General features: G+C 40.9%; 2 protein-coding genes across 4 annotated transcripts; both read left to right on the top strand.

Moving 5' to 3' along the window:
* The first annotated feature begins 4,235 nt into the window (after positions 1 to 4,235).
* LOC129717580 (baculoviral IAP repeat-containing protein 5-like) lies at positions 4,236 to 4,984 on the top strand. Its single transcript, XM_055667594.1, has 3 exons — positions 4,236 to 4,447; positions 4,517 to 4,696; positions 4,752 to 4,984. Exons 1-3 carry the CDS (start codon positions 4,343 to 4,345, stop codon positions 4,887 to 4,889), a joined length of 423 nt encoding a protein of 140 aa, XP_055523569.1. The 5' UTR covers positions 4,236 to 4,342; the 3' UTR covers positions 4,890 to 4,984.
* Positions 4,985 to 6,035: 1,051 nt separating this feature from the next.
* On the top strand, positions 6,036 to 18,369 carry LOC129717814 (solute carrier family 52, riboflavin transporter, member 3-B). Of its 3 annotated transcripts, none has more exons than XM_055667996.1 (4): positions 6,036 to 6,204; positions 14,270 to 14,733; positions 16,551 to 17,742; positions 17,804 to 18,369. In XM_055667996.1, exons 2-4 carry the CDS (start codon positions 14,513 to 14,515, stop codon positions 17,996 to 17,998), a joined length of 1,608 nt encoding a protein of 535 aa, XP_055523971.1. In that variant the 5' UTR covers positions 6,036 to 6,204; positions 14,270 to 14,512; the 3' UTR covers positions 17,999 to 18,369. The 3 variants fall into 3 exon arrangements, with proteins under 3 accessions (XP_055523971.1, XP_055523970.1, XP_055523972.1); XM_055667995.1 differs by lacking the exon at positions 6,036 to 6,204 and adding an exon at positions 6,229 to 6,719; XM_055667997.1 differs by lacking the exon at positions 6,036 to 6,204 and adding an exon at positions 6,229 to 6,724.

Genomic DNA, 18,369 nt, shown 5'->3' with positions numbered 1-18,369 from the left:
AAAATGATCCCAAATTAAGCTCAGAATCGCCGAAAACCCCTTTTAAAGGCCAGAAAAGACCAATTAGGAAAATGATCCAAAATTAAGCTCAGAATCGCCAAAAACCCTTCTAAAGGCCAGAAAACACCAAAAGAGAAAATGATCCCAAATTAAGCTCAGAATCGCCGAAAAGCCCTTCTAAGGGCTAGAAAACGCCATAAAAGAAAATGATCCCAAATTAAGCTCAGAATGGCCGAAAACCCTTTTTAAAGGCCGGAAAAGGCCAAAAAAGAAAATGATCCCAAATTAAGCTCAGAATCGCCGAAAACCCCTTTTAAAGGCCAGAAAAGGCCAAAAAAGAAAATGATCCCAAATTAAGCTCAGAATCGCCGAAAACCCCTTCTAAAGGCCAGAAAAGGTCAAAAAAGAAAATGAATCCAAATTAAGCTCAGAATGGCCGAAAACCCCTTTTAAAGGCCAGAAAAGGCAAAAAAGAAACTGATCCAAAATTAAGCCGAAAACCCCTTCTAAAGGCTAGAAGAGGCCAAAAAAGAAAATGATCCCAAATTAAGCTCAGAATCGTCGAAAACCCCTTTTAAAGGCCAAAAAAGAAAAAGATCCCATATTAAGCTCAGAATGGCCGAAAACCCCTTCTAAAGGCCAGAAAAGGCCAAAAAAGAAAATGATCCCAAATTAAGCTCAGAATGGCCAAAAACCCCTTTTAATGGCCAGAAAAGGCCAAAAAAGAAAATGATCCCAAATTAAGCTCAGAATGGCCGAAAACCCCTCTTAAAGGCCAGAAAAGGCCAAAAAAGAAAATGATCCCAAATTAAGCTCAGAATGGCCGAAAACCCCTCTTAAAGGCCAGAAAAGGCCAAAAAAGAAAATGATCCCAAATTAAGCTCAGAATCGCCGAAAACCCCTTCTAAAGGCCATAAAAGAAAATGATCCCAAATTAAGCTCAGAATGGCCGAAAACCCCTTCTAAAGGCCATAAAAGAAAATGATCCCAAATTAAGCTCAGAATGGCCGAAAACCCTTCTAAAGGCCAGAAAAGGCAAAAAAGAAACTGATCCAAAATTAAGCCGAAAACCCCTTCTAAAGGCTAGAAGAGGCCAAAAAAGAAAATGATCCCAAATTAAGCTCAGAATCGTCGAAAACCCCTTTTAAAGGCCAAAAAAGAAAAAGATCCCATATTAAGCTCAGAATGGCCGAAAACCCCTTCTAAAGGCCAGAAAAGGCCAAAAAAGAAAATGATCCCAAATTAAGCTCAGAATGGCCAAAAACCCCTTTTAATGGCCAGAAAAGGCCAAAAAAGAAAATGATCCCAAATTAAGCTCAGAATGGCCGAAAACCCCTCTTAAAGGCCAGAAAAGGCCAAAAAAGAAAATGATCCCAAATTAAGCTCAGAATGGCCGAAAACCCCTTTTAAAGGCCAGAAAAGGCCAAAAAAGAAAATGATCCCAAATTAAGCTCAGAATGGCCGAAAACCCCTTTTAAAGGCCATAAAAGAAAATGATCCCAAATTAAGCTCAGAATGGCCGAAAACCCCTTCTAAAGGCCAGAAAAGGCCAAAAAAGAAAATGATCCCAAATTAAGCTCAGAATGGCCGAAAACCCCTTTTAAAGGCCAGAAAAGGCCAAAAAAGAAAATGATCCCAAAAAATTGTTCTGAATCGCCGAAAACCCCTTCTAAAGGCCAGAAAAGGCCAAAAAAGGAAATGATCCCAAATTAAGCTCAGAATGGCCAGAAACCCCTTTTAATGGCCAGAAAAAGTCAAAAAAGAAAATGATCCCAAATTAAGCTCAGAATCGCCGAAAACCCCCTTTAAGGCCAGAAAAGGCCAAAAAAGAAAATGATCCCAAATTAAGCTCAGAATGGCCGAAAACCCCTTCTAAAGGCCAGAAAAGGCCAAAAAAGAAAATGATCCCAAATTAAGCTCAGAATGGCCGAAAACCTGTTCTAAAGGCCAGAAAAGGCCAAAAAAGAAAATGATCCCAAATTAAGCTCAAAATAGCCGAAAACCCCTTTTAAAGGCCAGAAAAGGCCAAAAAAGAAAATGATCCCAAATTAAGCACAGAATGGCCGAAAACCCCTTCTAAAGGCCAGAAAAGGCCAAAAAAGAAAATGATCCTAAATTAAGCTCAGAATGGCCGAAAACCCCTTTTAAAGGCAGGAAAAGGCCAAAAAAGAAAATGATCCCAAATTAAGCTCAGAATGGCCGAAATCCCCTTCTAAAGGCCAAAAAAGAAAATGATCCCAAATTAAGCTAAAAATGGCCGAAAACCCTTTTTAAGTGCCAGAAAAGACCAAAAAAGAAAATGATCCAAAATGAAGCTCAGAATCGCCGAAAACCCCTTCTGAAGGCCAAAAAAGAAAATGATCCCAAATTAAGCTCAGAATCGTTGAAAACCCCTTCTAAAGGCCAGAAAAGGCCAAAAAAGAAAATGATCTAAAATTAAGCTCCGAATGGCCGAAAGCCCCTTCTAAAGGCCACGGCAAAAAAGAAAATGATCCAAAATTAAGCTCAGAATCGCCGAAAACCCCTTCTAAAGGCCAAAAAAGAGAATGATCCCAAATTAAGCTCATAATCGCCGAAAATCCCTTCTAAAGGCCAGAAAAGGCCAAAAAAGAAAATGATCTCAAATTAAGCTCAGAATCGACGAAAACCCCTTTTAAAGGCCAGAAAAGGCCAAAAAAGAAAATGATCCAAAATTAAGCTCAGAATCGCTAAAAACCCCTTCTGAAGGCCAGAAAAGGCCAAAAAAGAAAATGATCCAAAATTAAGCTCAGAGTCGCCGAAAACCCCTTCTAAAGGCCAGAAAACGCCATAAAATAAAATGATCTCAAATTAAACTCAGAATCGCCGAAAACCCCTTCTAAAGGCCAGAGAAGGCCAAAAAAGAAAATGATCTCAAATTAAGCTCAGGATAGCCAGAAACCCTTTCTAAAGGCCAGAACATGCTAAAATAGAATATGATCCCAAATTGAGCTCAGAAACGCCGAAAACCTCTTCTTAAGGCCAGAAAAGGCCAAAAAAGGAAACGATCCCAAACTAAGCTCAGAATTGCCGAAAACCGCTTGTAAAGGCCAGGAAAGTCTAGAAACTTTTTCTAAAGGCCAGAAAACGCCAAAATAGAAATTGATCCCAAATTAAGCTCAGAAGTGCCGAAAACCGCTTCTAAAAGCCAGAAAAGTCTAAAAAAGTAAAATATCCCGAATTAAGCCCAGAATGGCCGAAAACGCTTTCTAAAGACCAGGAAACACCAAAAAAGAAAATGATCGCAAATTGAGGTTATAATGGCCAAAAAACTCTTCTAAAGGCCAGAAAATGATCACAAATTGAGCTCAAAATCGCTAAAAACCCCTTTTAAAGGCCAGAAGAGGCCAAAAAAGGAAATGATCTCGAATTAAGCTCAGAATGTCCAAAAACCCCTTCTAAAGGGCAGAAAACGCCAAAATAGAAAATGATCCCAAATTGATCTCAGAATCGGCGAAACTCCCTTCTAAAGGCCAGAAGAGGCCAAAAAAGAAAATGATCCCAAATTGAGCTTAGAATGGCCAAAAACCCCTTCTGAAGGTCAGGAAAGGCCAAAAAAAAAATGATCCCAAATTAAGCTCAGAATGGCCAAAAGCCCCTTGTAAAGGCCCGAAAACGCCAAAAGAGAAAATATTCCAAATTAAGCTCAGAATCGACGAAAACTTTTTAATTATGTAGCGAAAAATCAAATTCACATCATGCAGTATGATTTTATGAGTATTTTCACATTATAAAGCTCTTGGTAGTTATATCTCAAAATGCATCCGTTTTCAGTTTTCTATAAAAATACGCCTTTTGTGAGTTATTGGTGGTTCTCCAGCAGCAACCAGAAATATTTCGAAAAGTACGGTCACAGACAGACGTCCAAGCAAGAACAACATTGATCAAAATTTCCGTGTAAATTTTCAATCAAAGTAAATTGCGTTATAAATCACTTGTACACTAGCGCTGCCTGATGACCTTATCGCTACAATACATTTTTTTTCACTGGTGTACGAGGCTGGCGGTACTGGTAGCGCTATCTGGTTACGGATTGCTACTACAAAAAACCTTACACAAGTTTGGAGCTCAGCTTGGACGTCTGGCTGCGGTACGGTCAATATACCACCACTGGTACATATGCTCTGAATAAGCCACCTATGTACGGGGTACTTTGAACTGACGTCAAGTCACTAGCGTTACGAGATCGTTACAGAAGCGCAGCCTGCCCCTGCAATAAACGTCAACAAATTTAAAACCCGTAAAGCGGCTAGAGCAAGCAATTGGCAAACTAATCGTGTAAAACTGATTGTTTTTTAAAGTTATTATACCTATTTAAGCGAACATGAGTCAAACGAATGTGGAAAAAGTGTACCTCTTCGAAAAGGACCGAGTTGCAAGTTTCAAAAAATGGCCCTTCTCAAGTTCCAGTTCGTGCAACATTCAGAAGGTAACGAAAAATCGTTGGTTAAATGCTGCGAACGCGACCCGAGTGGAATCTAATTTTGTGTTTTCGCAGATGGCCGAAGCGGGTTTTTGTTGGCACGGGGACGACAACGAGCAAGATACGGCCATTTGCTTCGTGTGTAGTAAAGTACTGGACGGCTGGGAGGAAACCGATGATCCATGGACCGAACACCGAAAGCACGCCCCCCAATGTTTGTTCGTTAAGTACGGTCGACCGGAATCAGAATTGACGGTGAGTACGGGATGACGGTTTTTTAGGTTTTGCGCTAACTGGTGAAACTTTTTAGTGTGAAGAAATGATCAGTTTACTGGAGACAATGTTGAGACAAAGAGCTGAAAACAAATACGCCTCACTGAAGAGCTGCCTTCAGTCGCACATCGACAAGAAACGAAAGGAACTAATGAAGCATCTCTCGAAGGGTTAAGCAACTTTGGATGAATGTTTATAGTATTATCTTTACGTTTAGGTTCAGCTGCGCCTTCCTGCTGTCATCAAATATATTTTAACTATTCAAAAATATTCGTGCCGTGTTATAATTTAATTTCATAGTAGAGCTGCTCTTAAGCAATGCTCTTTTCCATCTGGTGGATTATTGATTGGCCTAAAAATTGCAACTTGTAACTTTAGAACAAAATTTTGTCATTTTAAATTTTACAGTAATAGTATTGGTAAAGTTTATTATCGAAATGTAGACAAACATCCATTTTTGGGGAAAAATGTCAACTTGACTAGCAAAATTCAAATTAGAATTATGAAAACACTCAAGATGCTGGTGCGAGTTTAATGTTTTTTTAAAAAACTGCATTTTAAAATTGCCTTTATCCGCATTCTGACGGCATCGAGTTTGAATGTAAGTATAGCAATTACTTGTGGTATTAGCGGTGAAGTGAAAAATGTAGAAGTAAAATCACTTTAACAATTCCCTTGAAAACGTTAAGATTCTAATAGAAACAAAACATTAAATATCTATAAGAATGGGAAAATTCCAAGAATCTGAAATCTCTCAAATCCAGAAGATTAAAGAACAAAATCAAAAACGAAAACAAAAACATAGAATCCCCGACTCTAAAAATACTGAAAATTCCCTAAGCTCGCGAATTTCAAGTACCAGAAAGCTTACAAATCCAGTAGGAAATCTCGAGAAACCAATAATTACTGAAAAAAATCCCAACGTTTTGGGATTCAAAAATTTGCCAGAAATCAAGCAAGCTCAAGGGAAACATACATAACACTGAAAATCCAATCGGTTTGCATTGGACGCACTTAGCTAAAGCTATGAAGAATGATTACAGTTTTACAGTTTTACATTGAGTAATATCATGCTCCTATTCATGCAAGGTACCTCTTATCGCTCTTATCACAGAAATAAGAAACGAGAAGCTGTATTGATTATTTTTATGTTCCAGTATAGTCTAGCAATTTTCCGGTAGATGAACAACCCTGCTGGTAACTGTATAAATACTGTTAACTGAATTACTAAACGCACCTCCGAGACACTGACGAGCGTTCGTTTACTTCTCTCACACTGTCCAATTGCTTCCTTCTCTCAATCCTCTCGTGCCATTAGTGTCGTGATTTTCTGTCACTGCTCGGTTTGTTAACTACCGTTTTTCTGTACATACACACCGATGTACGGAGCATGTAAATACAAACAAAAGTTGGTCAGAGAAGGGAAAGGAAAAGTGCATATTGTTAACCGCTCCCCATCAGTAACCCATTATCAGAAGGCGCCAGGACAGGTACGTCATGTTGTATTATAGTTATTATTTATTGTAGGAAGAAAGAATTGTAGGGGCTACTTTTCTATAGTTTCCACAACAAGCAAACGAACAGAAAGTGCCCCAACGTGAGAAGGAAAGGTCAACCAATCAATTGATACCTCAGTTAGTTTCGATTAGTTTTAATCAACAAACGCTCGAGATAGTGACAGACGGTACCGGCTTTGTGTGTTCAAAACTACAACCCGTCGTCAATCGTCAATGGCAGACCGAAAATAGACGGAAGAACGTTTTTCCTTCGCAGACGAAACTCTGGCCTTCATTCAGTGCAGCAAACACGGCGCTTCTGACACGTTTCGGTTTTCAGCAAAATAAGCTGTGAAGAATAATAATTTCGTGGATTGTTGTAACAAAACAGTGTTAACTCTACTTGTTGCAGCGGCAGCATGCCGGAAGGATTATTGGTAGCAGCAGCAAGAACGTGTGACGTGGGTACCGTTATCTGCCGTGGATTGATTAGCCGACTGTAACATTAGGTGAGGTAGGAAAAAAGTCTAGTCAGCTTTCGGTTTGCAAGTTCAATCAATGATGTAACTTTTCACGGTGAATGCGTAACAGTTTGAACGTTCAACATAGATGTTTACTAATTATCTTTCATGTAGGTACTAAGATAATCAGATAACACGTGTGTACGGATAGTAAAACATGCAATTACTGTCGTCATAGTGATTTGCTAAGCAAAAATCCCAGTCGTCAGATAATGAGCATTATTTCGAGTGCACAAGAAACGTTGTGTAATGCTGTTCCAGCATGTGTCAGCAAATTCCTCTCTGCTGACTGGGGTTTCAAAGTACAGTTGTACGCACCAGTGTTAGTTGAAATTATAACTAGCTTATTGTAAAGGCCCAAGCACAATGGATGCGTTTGCATTGCGTTGACGTTAATTTGACAGAAAATGCATGGGCTAACTGTCAAATTGCCGCAAACGCAGCTGCAACGTATCCATTGTGTTTAGGCCTAAACCGTGTGCCAGATAGTTTCCGGGAGGTCTGCCACCAAAAACCATCTCTGCAAAATATGCAGCAGCTAGAAGTAAAGGTTGTTTTATGATGTCTCTTGAATACCATTAAGAAATTTTTTTTGACGTAGGACTACGTCTAACTGCACTATATTGAGATACATTCTGCGGAAACTAAAACCAAGGTGTAACGTTGGAATGAAGGATTTCAAACGTCAATACTAATGTAACCACAGGATGGATCACGATAATCAATATGTCGTTGGATTGATAACATGATGGACAGTTTTGTGATTCTTCAGTTATCGTTATCACTTCATTATTAAACAGTGAAAATTTCATAAAAGTTTCAAGGTCGAATTTTCACGAACAATGTACCAATCACATGCAAGCACGCCTGGCACAGACTTCACGAGTAGACACCAACTGTCTGCTGTGATATCCTGTATAGCAGTGGAGAAAAAAATTGACAATCTCCCCGTCCCAATAGGTCAACTAATGTTTGCTCGCATGAGCCTAGACTACTTTGATGTCCTGAAGGTACAGCTTTTTCGGAAAGTTTGCAACCACCACCACAATCAGACAGTTTTACGTTCTGCTGTTAGAATGTTATTAAAACTGATGTCTTGAAGGAAAACATGCTGACATGCAGGCAACAGTGCTGCACCGAGCAATGTATGAATAGAGCGCTGGTCACTCGTCATCTGTCAGTGCAGAAGAACTCGAAATTCATTTGTATGCAGCCGAGCCAAAAGACTACATTGCTGCTGTCGATGCACAGTGAGGCGTGTTGGGTCATCACGTAGGTGTCGTTTTGCGATCTGGAACACAATCGAAATGCCGTTTGAATTGTGTTCTTCTTCTTCTTCTTGTTTCGTATAGTAGCAAATGAGTCGTTGAGAGCAAAAGTGGTACATGTGCCATTTTTACACTTTTTGGGTTTTTTGCATAAATTGATGCAGAACGCAATAATGTACTAGAATATCCAAGAAAAACCGGAATCTGATAACCTAAACCAAAGTTATAGCCAACAAAATTTTTGGTAATCAACACAACCACCATTTCGTTGAGAGCAAAAGTGGTACATGTCCAGTCTGTGCATGTTAGATGAATTGTCGAGAATCTTAGGATATAAAACAATCATGTCTTCAGCAAAGTTGGTCAAGTGAATGAGTACTTTCAGATGAAGATCTGTCTGCTTTGGAATTTTCTCACTACGTGGCGCTAGTGTATCCGTGACTATTTTGTAACAGAAAGCATTTTACCTATTTCAGTATCAACTCGTATGCTGTTGCCAAATACATATACACTAGCGCCACGAAGAGACGGAATTCCTTAACAAACAGGTCATCATTCTATAGTACTCAATCACATGGACAATTCTGCTGAAGACATGAAAGTTCTATGTCCTAAGATTAGAGAGCTATAATGCATCCTTCATGCTCACACTGGACATGTACCACTTTTGCTCTCAACGTTTTCTGGTTGTCATTATTTTTCCCATAGAACAAAAGTGGTACATGTTTTTCCATTGAAGTCTGTGTGAGTTTCTCAACTAGAGCTCGTTATGCTTTCATGTACCGTCTTTTGAAACCTCTCCAGCAATGATTTAGTGCAGTTATGCTGGAAAAAATTGTTGAACATAATTTACTATTTGAGTGTTTTCGTACATCGCGTCTCCTGAAAAATTTACTCAATGGCACATGTACCACTTTTGCTCTCAACGGCTCAAATATCAGTATTCAATATGATTATTCGGGTGCACGCTGCGCCACCGTGGACAACAAAATTCTTTACGTGTCGGTAGAGGCAGATAGCAGAGTATATAAATTCGGTGCATTGTTGTTTAGTTCGGAACTCTGCACTCTGTTTTTCTCAGATTTATTCGAATAACTGAATAGAGGGTATTTGAAAAACAATAGAGAACCAGTACAGATCTTTCAAAAGATAGTTAAATGAGCTTTACTGTGGATTATATTTTGCTAGCTAAATGAATTTAGTACAATATGACAATCCTATTTGCATCCCGCGGTGGCGGTATAGAGGAAAACCAAATTCATTCCATCTTGATATTGGAGTTCCTATATTTGTATTTCTATTTTTCAATTAAAAATTTGTTTACAGTAACATCTTCAAGATAATATCACTTTCCATAACCTTACGTGTAATTGAACAACACTATTCAAACATTAATTGCTATGACTTTGCAATATGGCATCTTTGATGTTTTTTTGGTATCTTTAAACTGATTCATTTTTTTCTGAATCTGTTTACTGATAAAGTGTTTAAATTGACCTGAATTAAATGTTAACATGTTTGTAAAATTCTATATGTATTATGATGAAAAATTAAAACACAGGCTCTGTTCGATTTTGGAAACAATTTTTTCAGTTGTCAAAATCGAACCATGTCAAAAATGAACGGCCCTAGTAAACTAGTTTCAATTCCATGTCATTTGAGGTGTCGCTTGATAAAATAAGGCTGACGACCTAGACACTGATATTACCATCCGAGTAATTAGAGGCTGCTTTGATCATGATCATTTTATTACCGGAACATGTTCCGGTAATTCCTCAGGAACCATATCAACTATTCCATCCGCTTCGGCAACATAAAGAACCAAAATACCATTTTTTTGGAGGATGTTGAGTTTAAATTGGTTGAAAAAATTAAAAAAAAGAGAAAAGTGAGATCGTGGGTTCGAGTCCCGCCTAGATCCGCATGCTAGCAAAATTACAAATATTGTTCTCTTTACTTACCATTTTTTCTCATTTGTGAGATATTTTTATATAAGGCTGATACAAATTTCAAACTCTTTATCTTCAAGGTTATCAAAGTTAGCCAAGGGAAAGGCAAGAAATAACTAACACCGAAACGAAAAAAGGGAATATCTTTGATAAAAGTTTGTATACAAGTTACGACGTTTGTGACTTGTACTCGAATAAATGTTTGAAAATTACCTAGAAAATAACACTTTATTAATATTGTTAATCATATTGCTTGTCTTCTAATGACACTCTCACTGTCACTGGACTTGTTCGTTGCTAAATTGAGCATATACGCTGTCGAAAAACCAACAGAACGGCTGGGATTTTTTTGAAGACTGACGAGTAGGAACTGAGTTTTCCTCTGTTTCATGGCGAGTTCGCAACTGGTTGCAATCGGATCGGATCAGGCTTTGTTCCGATGGTAGCCACATATTGTACATAACGCTGCCGATGGGCTCGACGATCGTTCTATACTGCCAAGTCCACTTGTTGGCGGAATACACCTTAGCCCAGACAAAATCTTGAGGATGATAACTACGTTGTTGCCGGAATAGCTTCCAAGCTGTGCGAAAGAGTCTGCCAAACATCAAATCGCCAGGTGACTTCCCACCAGGTGCACTGTTACAGGGCGTCGACGTGTAGCACAGCAGAAAGGTGTTCATGGTTTCGTCGAAGGTTACTTTGGTATCTTTTGAAAGTATTGATAGGGCGCAGTTCTAAGATGGATGATTTTACAAGCGTTACAAAAGGCTTCGAATTCGCTGCTGGTGAGTTGAGTCCCATTATCAGTGACTAGCGTTTCCGGATTACCATGTCTTGTGAATATTCCTCGAAGGATCCGCATGGTTTCTTGGATCTTTTCAGTTCCGACCTGTCGCCGTACATGAGGCATCGGGCCATGATGGAGAGACATTCACGACGCTGGTAGTACTGTTGAATACCAGGATCGGTAATGCTTGCTTTCTCCGATGGTCAACCTTGGTTGACATAGTGAATGACTCATCACATCACTGATGGTTTCGCCATGGACGTCCTTGGACGAGAGTGGATATATCTGGAGCGATTCGTTGACAAGGATGCGAATGCTGTGTTCCAGTTCCAGATTGGCTACTACATACTCCTCTTCCGGACGCACGTGACGATGATCCAGCCTAGATAGAACATCTGCGTGACCGAAGCTATCCAAAGAGATAGAGCGAATTTCAAAACCGTATGGCAGGAGATTTAGGGCCCACCGACGAACTTCCGGTCGAACCGCATTCGGTGAAATCGAGTCACAGCGAACACCAATGCCAGACCATCTTTTTCTACCTGACTATAATTGCTTTTGGCTGCGGGACACCTGGTAGATCGCTTTCACCGACCCGTCAGGGAACCGATGGGTTTGAGTTTTGAGCAGCCGGTCCATAGAGTGCCTAAGGGTACGCAACTCTTTTATATACTTCCAATAATAACTAATGGCTCCCAGGTACGACCGCAGCACAGACAAACAGACGTGTCACTCAAAGACGATTTCATCGACTAGAAAAATAACGATAATTTTGTAATTTTGCTTTGTGGGCAGTAATGCCGCTAGTGTCGCTATAAGCAAGCGTGCACACCCATTAGCAAAGACAAAAACCGTTTTACGAAAATAAGCTAGTAGGCAATACGCTCACATAGTGGCGCATGAGTGTAGCGTTTCGAATAAGGACGAAATTTTTTCAGAATTTTCGTTCGAAGAGGCACGTCTGTTTATGTGACCGAAGTGTAGGCAAGTCGTGCGGGAGTGGCATGTTTATGATCGCCACAATATTCGGATCAGGCCTGATGCCGTCCGCATCCAAAATTTGGCAAGTTATTTCAGCTGGCGCATGTTAGTGGAACTGCATTTTTCTATGCGCACAGTGAACCCAAACTCTCGAGGCGAGTGAGGACTCGGTGAAGGGTTTGTTGGTGTTTTTCTTTGGTCTGGCCACCTACCAAAATGTCGTCCAAATAGCCAGTCGCACATCCCAAGCCAGTGAGCATCCATGATGGTGTCGAAAAACCGGCTATGGATTGTCGTTCAGAACCAGCTGGACTGTACTTTTGTTGTACAGGCCTAATTTCGAGGTGAAGACTCGGAACGGAACGGAGGTCTGCAACGTCTTAACTGGCTGAATCGGAAACTAGGTTGCAGAACGATGTGATTGACTCCCAAACTGCTGGAGGGTCAGTTTCTCAGCTTCATTTAGTTTGTTGATTAGCCGCATCAGCATCCTGTTTCGATTTGAGGCCGCACAGGAAAGTTAAACACTTAAACTGCTTCTTTATCAATTCTGACAGTTTAAAATCATAGCAAGATTCATTGACCTTGCACGAGTAAGCGAGATAGTCTCCACTTTCTTCCTTGGTTGTTTGGAGGCAGTTGTGCCGTCATCGAAAGATGGAAACGCTTGCACCGAAAAGTGCCTTGAGTTTATCGATGGTCTGGTCAAAGGTAAATTCCCGAGTGAATTTCGGTAGTATAAAACTTGTACTGCTCATGATCCTGTGGGCTCAGTTCCTCAACAGAAGTCGAACTTTAGCATCGTCATCCAATTTTGAGGCACCCCTGTCAAACAGGTCGGTGCACCGCAAAAACCATGCGTCGAATGTGTTACCGCTTTTTTATTGTACACAAATGCCCGCCATGTTCAGTTTGGTTTTAAAGCGCCACTAGCGGTGGAGTTTCGAACTAGAAATTATTGTCATTCTCTGAGGCTTTTTATCTAGTAAATATCTTCTGGAGATACGTCAATAGAACCAGTTTTTGAAAAGTAAATGAAAAAAATTCACGATTCCGAGTTCTCGTACTGCTGTGCACTGCTTTGTGGTAGTTATTTTTGTAACTGAAAAAGTGCTGGATATAGCAACATACTATATCTATGGCCTATGGTTAGGCGAGACGATTAGTTAACCAATCACGAGCTCGCTTTCTGTTATAAAGACCATTCTAGACACATGTTGTAAGAGGCTCTACCTTTTTTTGTAAGTGGCCCCACCTCTTTTTCAAGTTATTTTCATCCTAGTTTCGCCAGATGCAGAGATTTTATTCTATACGTACAAAAAATTAAAAAGTAGTACACTAAAGTCGCTTTTTACGCTGGGGATACGTGCCACGTAAAAGGAAATCGCGTAAACTCCGCAATCCGCGTAAAAAAAACCGAGTAAAGAAATTCAGGAATCCGCGGAAGAAAAAAATAACCCGTAAATTCCGGAATCCGCGTAAAAATAGTCAAAAAATTAGACAAATATGAGCTGGCACGTCTCAGATGAGGAAGTTTTGTCTGACCATAAACACAAAGTACCGTCAGCCGGGGCGAGATTGTGCCATCTCACCCGTGACTTGTAGGCCATCGAGTCCGGGTCACAAGACTAGTCTTTCTTGGCTAAGTATTCGAGGAAACTTATTCAAGAAACATTGTTCTTGTGATCACCATGGGATAGCTGACAAACAATAGGTTTGTATGGCACAATCTCACCCCGGGTTACGGTAGTTGATTATAATGCTGGCGAACTAATAAAAGTAACATACAGAAATCCTAGGAATGATATAAACGAAAACTTCAGCTAGAAAATATACCACTAAACTTTACAACTGTATCAATAGAGCAATACTACAGTGTGGCATAAAATATTGAAAAAAAAATCAGGCATATAGGGGCTCTCAAATGATCATGTAAATGGTCTGGGTAACATCAGCAAACCAAACGGAACTTTCACAAAAAACATTAATGAAGTATCTTATGACGGCCTGTAGACCAACAAGGACTGCAGGAACGGGTGCAAACATAGTTGATACCATTTTCACAAAATCTAAATTTGCAACGAATTCATTTGAACCATTCAAGTCCCCTGGAAAAGGTGGCGTTTTTCCTGCACTGACAAACTTTTTTACATACCCAAGATATGCAGTCAAGTGCGTGCTATGCCTTATTATTACAGGCAGGGAGATAGGATTTAACCGATTTAACAGCTCCAAACGCGTCCAGACCAATAAATCCTGCTTCAACTATGCTAAAGATTATGCATACATAGGTATCCTTATTTAGTTCCAATTTTCTTATCAATTCAAAAAATCGTTGGTCACAACCTTGCATATCCTTGTGATCAAACAGAAAATACACATGTCAATAAAGGGATAGCGCTTAATAAAAAGCTCAACCGAAAAATCTTTTTGACGACAATCTCTCTCTCGCCCTCCCAGCGTACCGCGATGTATGTAGTGTAAAATCTATCGTATAAAACTTAATTATTGAAATCGAACTCAATTTGTAATGCTATGTTTTCATTTCAGCGATGCGTCAGTAGCGAGAAAGCAGTTTCCGTGTTGAAAAGAAAGCGGTTCTATCTACCCTCATTCCGTCTGTGGTATGACGTACGATTGATTGACTGCAAAAACTGCACTACGGGAAGAGCGCCCATTTTGGTGATACCTCTTATCTGATTCGTCGATAGACATCCCAATGCCGGCGGAAGATTAAAATAATACTCTACACTTAAAACAGAGAGGTGCTAGTAGAAAAGTGTGTAAATCGGCATGGCCAGGAGCCGGCCATCTAACGCGGTATCAGCAGCAGCTGCCGGTGGAGGTAGACCCGCAGGGGTTGGTAGCGGTGGTGTTAGCGGTTACGACCAAATTCCCTCCAGTGCCGAGGTGGCTTCAGTCGATCCACGATACCCGCGAGATGCAGGAGGTCCGACAAGCAGCTCGAGTGCCGCAGCCAAAGCCGCTGTAGACAGCGACGCTTTCGTTACAAGGTAAGTCGCCGTAGGTGCATTTGGGACAAAAAAAATGGAATCACGTTCACGGGCGATGAGAAGGCATTTCGATTGTGGTACAACAGCTTTCGTACGATTTGTTTGACCTGATAAGATAGGCAACGTTGTTGCACGATTAGTCCTGTCTTCGTTTGTATGGTTGTAATTAATGCATCTTTATAACTGCAACCCGTGGTCGCTTTTTCGTCAAATTAAATTGCTAGTAGATTGCCGCCAAGCTTCTTAGTGCCATTCGATCGGTACGTGTGATTCGATTTTTTCAGTCTTTGGATGATGGATTTTTTGCGGAAAATCAAGGATTCAAATAATTTTTATACCCAATTTTATCACAGGACCAGGGTCTGTTATCAGTAAACAGAATGAGAGAAAAATTGAGGTTATCTAGAGTAAATCTTAAAGTTCACTATACTTTTTACTGCTTTCCGCATCAACAAGACAGCTTTTTCAAGTGGACAGTTACGTTTTTGTTTGCTCTCTTGAAATAAACACGTTTTAAAGATATCATGTTCGGCCACATCAGGCGACACGCACTTCGAATGTTTGATGGCCTAGGAACTTCTAGGAATTTTTATATTACGACGTACTTTTCCAAAACCAGTAACGTTTTTTGTTTTGTTTGGTCAATACTTTGTAAAGTATTAAATGATGCTTTTTTTCAAATTTCAACTTCTCAGAATAGCCAGGGAACTTTCTTCAATGATAGTCAAACACATTTGAATTGACTACTGTTTTCAAACAGAGATTGCTTTCGCAGAGTTGTTTATTCTGAAACAACAAATTGTAGTCGTAAATTACGTTTACAGTAGCATAAACAATTCCGACAAGTTATGTTTCCTGGCGAATAATGATGGCGATAAGGGTTTGTTTCCGATTAAACAAATGACCGCAGATCACTCATTGCGTTTCGCTGCAGCTTTGACCTGCGGTTCAAAATGGCACAATATTTCTACCTTTTTCCTCAAGGAAAGCTATTGAATCCTAATCAAATAAAGCATTGTAAGATGCAGAAGCTACCAACTGCAACAATATACGAATTACGCAGCGCTCACTTCAAAAGGATGATGTTTAATCTAGATCGTAAATCACATTTGGGAACAAAAAAAAAAAAAAAAAAAAAACGCCACAAGTAAAGAATGACTATCAGTCGGTTTTGCGATTCACCGCAATTAAACTGTGGGTCAAAACTGTCATAAAAGAAATGGTAGTCCCATCGTAATGGGATGACCTTAATGTGGTGTTATCAGTACCAAAATTTCTGGTAGCAACTCTGTAAGGCCATTGATAATATGTGCCTACCACTTATTGCCTATTTTTGCAAATGACTTGGATTCACAGAGCAGAAGTGGATAAAATCGTCAGGAGTCCTGAACATGAGATCTAAAATTAAATTTTGTCGTATGTTTCGAGATATTGATAGCCTATGTTTTATAATGAGACCTCTCTGAGGTCCTCTAGTTCACCAAACTTGTCTTTAGCTGTGATACAAGCATATTAAACGATCAATTTGATTGATGTTCACAATAGCGAATTTAAAAACGAATTCACACCCAGCGTTAGTCACTAGATTTCAAAGGTTGCTTAGTGCATCGGCCTCCTCCACTTCGCGGATGTCAAAAGCATCAGACAGAGAAGGAAAACCCTAAATTACCAGCTTATTAATTGCGACGATTCAAGTTCAGCTAACCAGCTGCAACCAGTCTTATCTAATCACTGTGGTGGTCCTCGGTATATTGCCACCAAAGCCAATCGAAACCATTGAGATTTAACTGTATGCCTCTTCTGTCGCTTGCTTTCAGTCCATCATCGTCGGCGCTGACCGAAAGTTACTACCTGCTGCAGAAATCGACCGCCATGACGCACAAGGCCAGGGCTGGAGGCCTTCGGGAGACCTTCCGGAACCGGAGCGTTCTGGTGGATCTGCTCGCGATCCTGTTCGGCATCAGTGCCTGGATTGGGGTGAACTCGAGCTTCGTGCAGCTGCCGCTGCTTGTGAGCAGCGCCCCGGAGGGCTGGAATCTGCCCTCCTACATGGTGATTATGACCCAAATTGGGAACATCGGTGCTCTGCTGTACACGGCAGTGCAAAAGTGGAAAGTCGCTCGGGATTCGTACATCATCTACGGGCTGCTAGTGATAGGAAGCGTGGGCTCGATTTGTATGGCGTTTCTTTATCAGAGTACAGCGTACCTGTTCGGTGCCGAGCGGTCTGTTGCTATGCTGGCGTGTGTTTTTGCCCTCGCGCTGGTCGGTTGCACGAGTTCCGTACTTTTCATGCCGTACATGGGACGCTTTCGGGATGTCTATCTAATTACCTACCTGATCGGTGAAGGTCTTAGTGGATTCGTGCCGAGCATCGTGGCGTTAATACAAGGTGTCGGCGGCAACGCCGAGTGCATTCCAAACAATTCGTCCGATCCGAATGCGCCAGAGTTCATCAGTTACACTCCACCGCCCCGGTTTGGCTCGATGGAGTACTTCATTTTCGTTTTTGCGGTATTCATCGTCAGCACAGTGGCATTCACTGTCCTGGACAACCACAAACGTTGCCACCAGGAGTATGCGGCCGTCGTCATCAGCCATGGGAATGACTACACTTATGAGCACGGGCAACAGTCGGCGGAAACGCCCACCCCGACCGACAAACCCAACGTGAAGCTCGAAAAGACTAAAATTCTCTCGAATCGCAACTACGCATATCTTATGATACTGTTGGGCATACTGTGCACCTTCGGGAACGGAATCTTCCCTAGTGTGCAGTCGTACTCGTGCCTGCCGTACGGTAACGTGGCCTACCATCTGACGGTCACGCTTAGCACCATGGCCAATCCGGTGGCCTGTTTTATGGCGCTTTTCCTGCCCCACACTTCGATACGGGCCATCATCTCGATTTCGCTACTGGCCGCTGTATTCACGGTGTACGCTCTGGCGACGGCCTTCATGAGTCCGAGCCCACCGCTGGTGGGTTTACCTTCCGGGGAGGTTCTAGTGGTAAGTTTCCTATTGACATCATTCATTCTTATGATTAATATTTTGCGTTTTTTTTTCTCAGATTCTCACCTGGACCATTCTGATCGGGTTGGTCAGCTACGTTCGGCTATCGATAACCACCGTTTTCCGTTACCAGGGAGGCCGATCGCTTGTGTGGGTTGGAGCCGTCACCCAGATTGGCTCGCTGCTCGGGTCGATCCTATCGTTTACGTTGGTCAACTTTACCGATCTGTTTCAACAGTACTATCCGTGCTGAAGCCTCTACAATTGTATTGTTAAGCGTTGTGTAACAAGAGCCTTGACCGACAACTGCATTTAGAGTTTTACTAGGGTTTTCAAATTACTTATTCGCGGTTCTATTTATAATTAGATTTTGCGTTGACTATTGTGGAACTTAAAATAATTGTGTAGAACAGTAGGAGAGAATTTTCTGTTGCTCGTTTGTGTAGCTACTAGGTTTAAATGAAATACTACCACTATTGTTTTGTTTTATCGTTAGATTGCACCCTCGTTTCGCTATAGGTAAATTATTGTGTGACTTCGCACTTTTCATTCGTTAAACACAGATAATTTTGTGTTGTCGTTTCGCCTGATTTGAATATCATTAAATATACGAGACAAATGTGA

The sequence above is a fragment of the Wyeomyia smithii genome, chromosome 1 (assembly GCF_029784165.1).
Source record: "Wyeomyia smithii strain HCP4-BCI-WySm-NY-G18 chromosome 1, ASM2978416v1, whole genome shotgun sequence".
Lineage (NCBI taxonomy): Eukaryota > Metazoa > Arthropoda > Insecta > Diptera > Culicidae > Wyeomyia > Wyeomyia smithii.
This window is presented reverse-complemented; position numbering and strand designations above follow the sequence as displayed.

Bases quoted from the DNA above. Each gene is read 5' to 3' on its own strand.
- LOC129717580 (XM_055667594.1), top strand. From the start codon at position 4,343: ATGAGTCAAACGAATGTGGAAAAAGTGTACCTCTTCGAAAAGGACCGA. The intron at 4,448-4,516 runs GTAACGAAAAAT...GTGTTTTCGCAG, and splicing joins GTTCGTGCAACATTCAGAAG to ATGGCCGAAGCGGGTTTTTG. The intron at 4,697-4,751 runs GTGAGTACGGGA...GAAACTTTTTAG, and splicing joins GACCGGAATCAGAATTGACG to TGTGAAGAAATGATCAGTTT.
- LOC129717814 (XM_055667996.1), top strand. From the start codon at position 14,513: ATGGCCAGGAGCCGGCCATCTAACGCGGTATCAGCAGCAGCTGCCGGT. The intron at 14,734-16,550 runs GTAAGTCGCCGT...GCTTGCTTTCAG, and splicing joins AGCGACGCTTTCGTTACAAG to TCCATCATCGTCGGCGCTGA. The intron at 17,743-17,803 runs GTAAGTTTCCTA...TTTTTTTCTCAG, and splicing joins CTTCCGGGGAGGTTCTAGTG to ATTCTCACCTGGACCATTCT.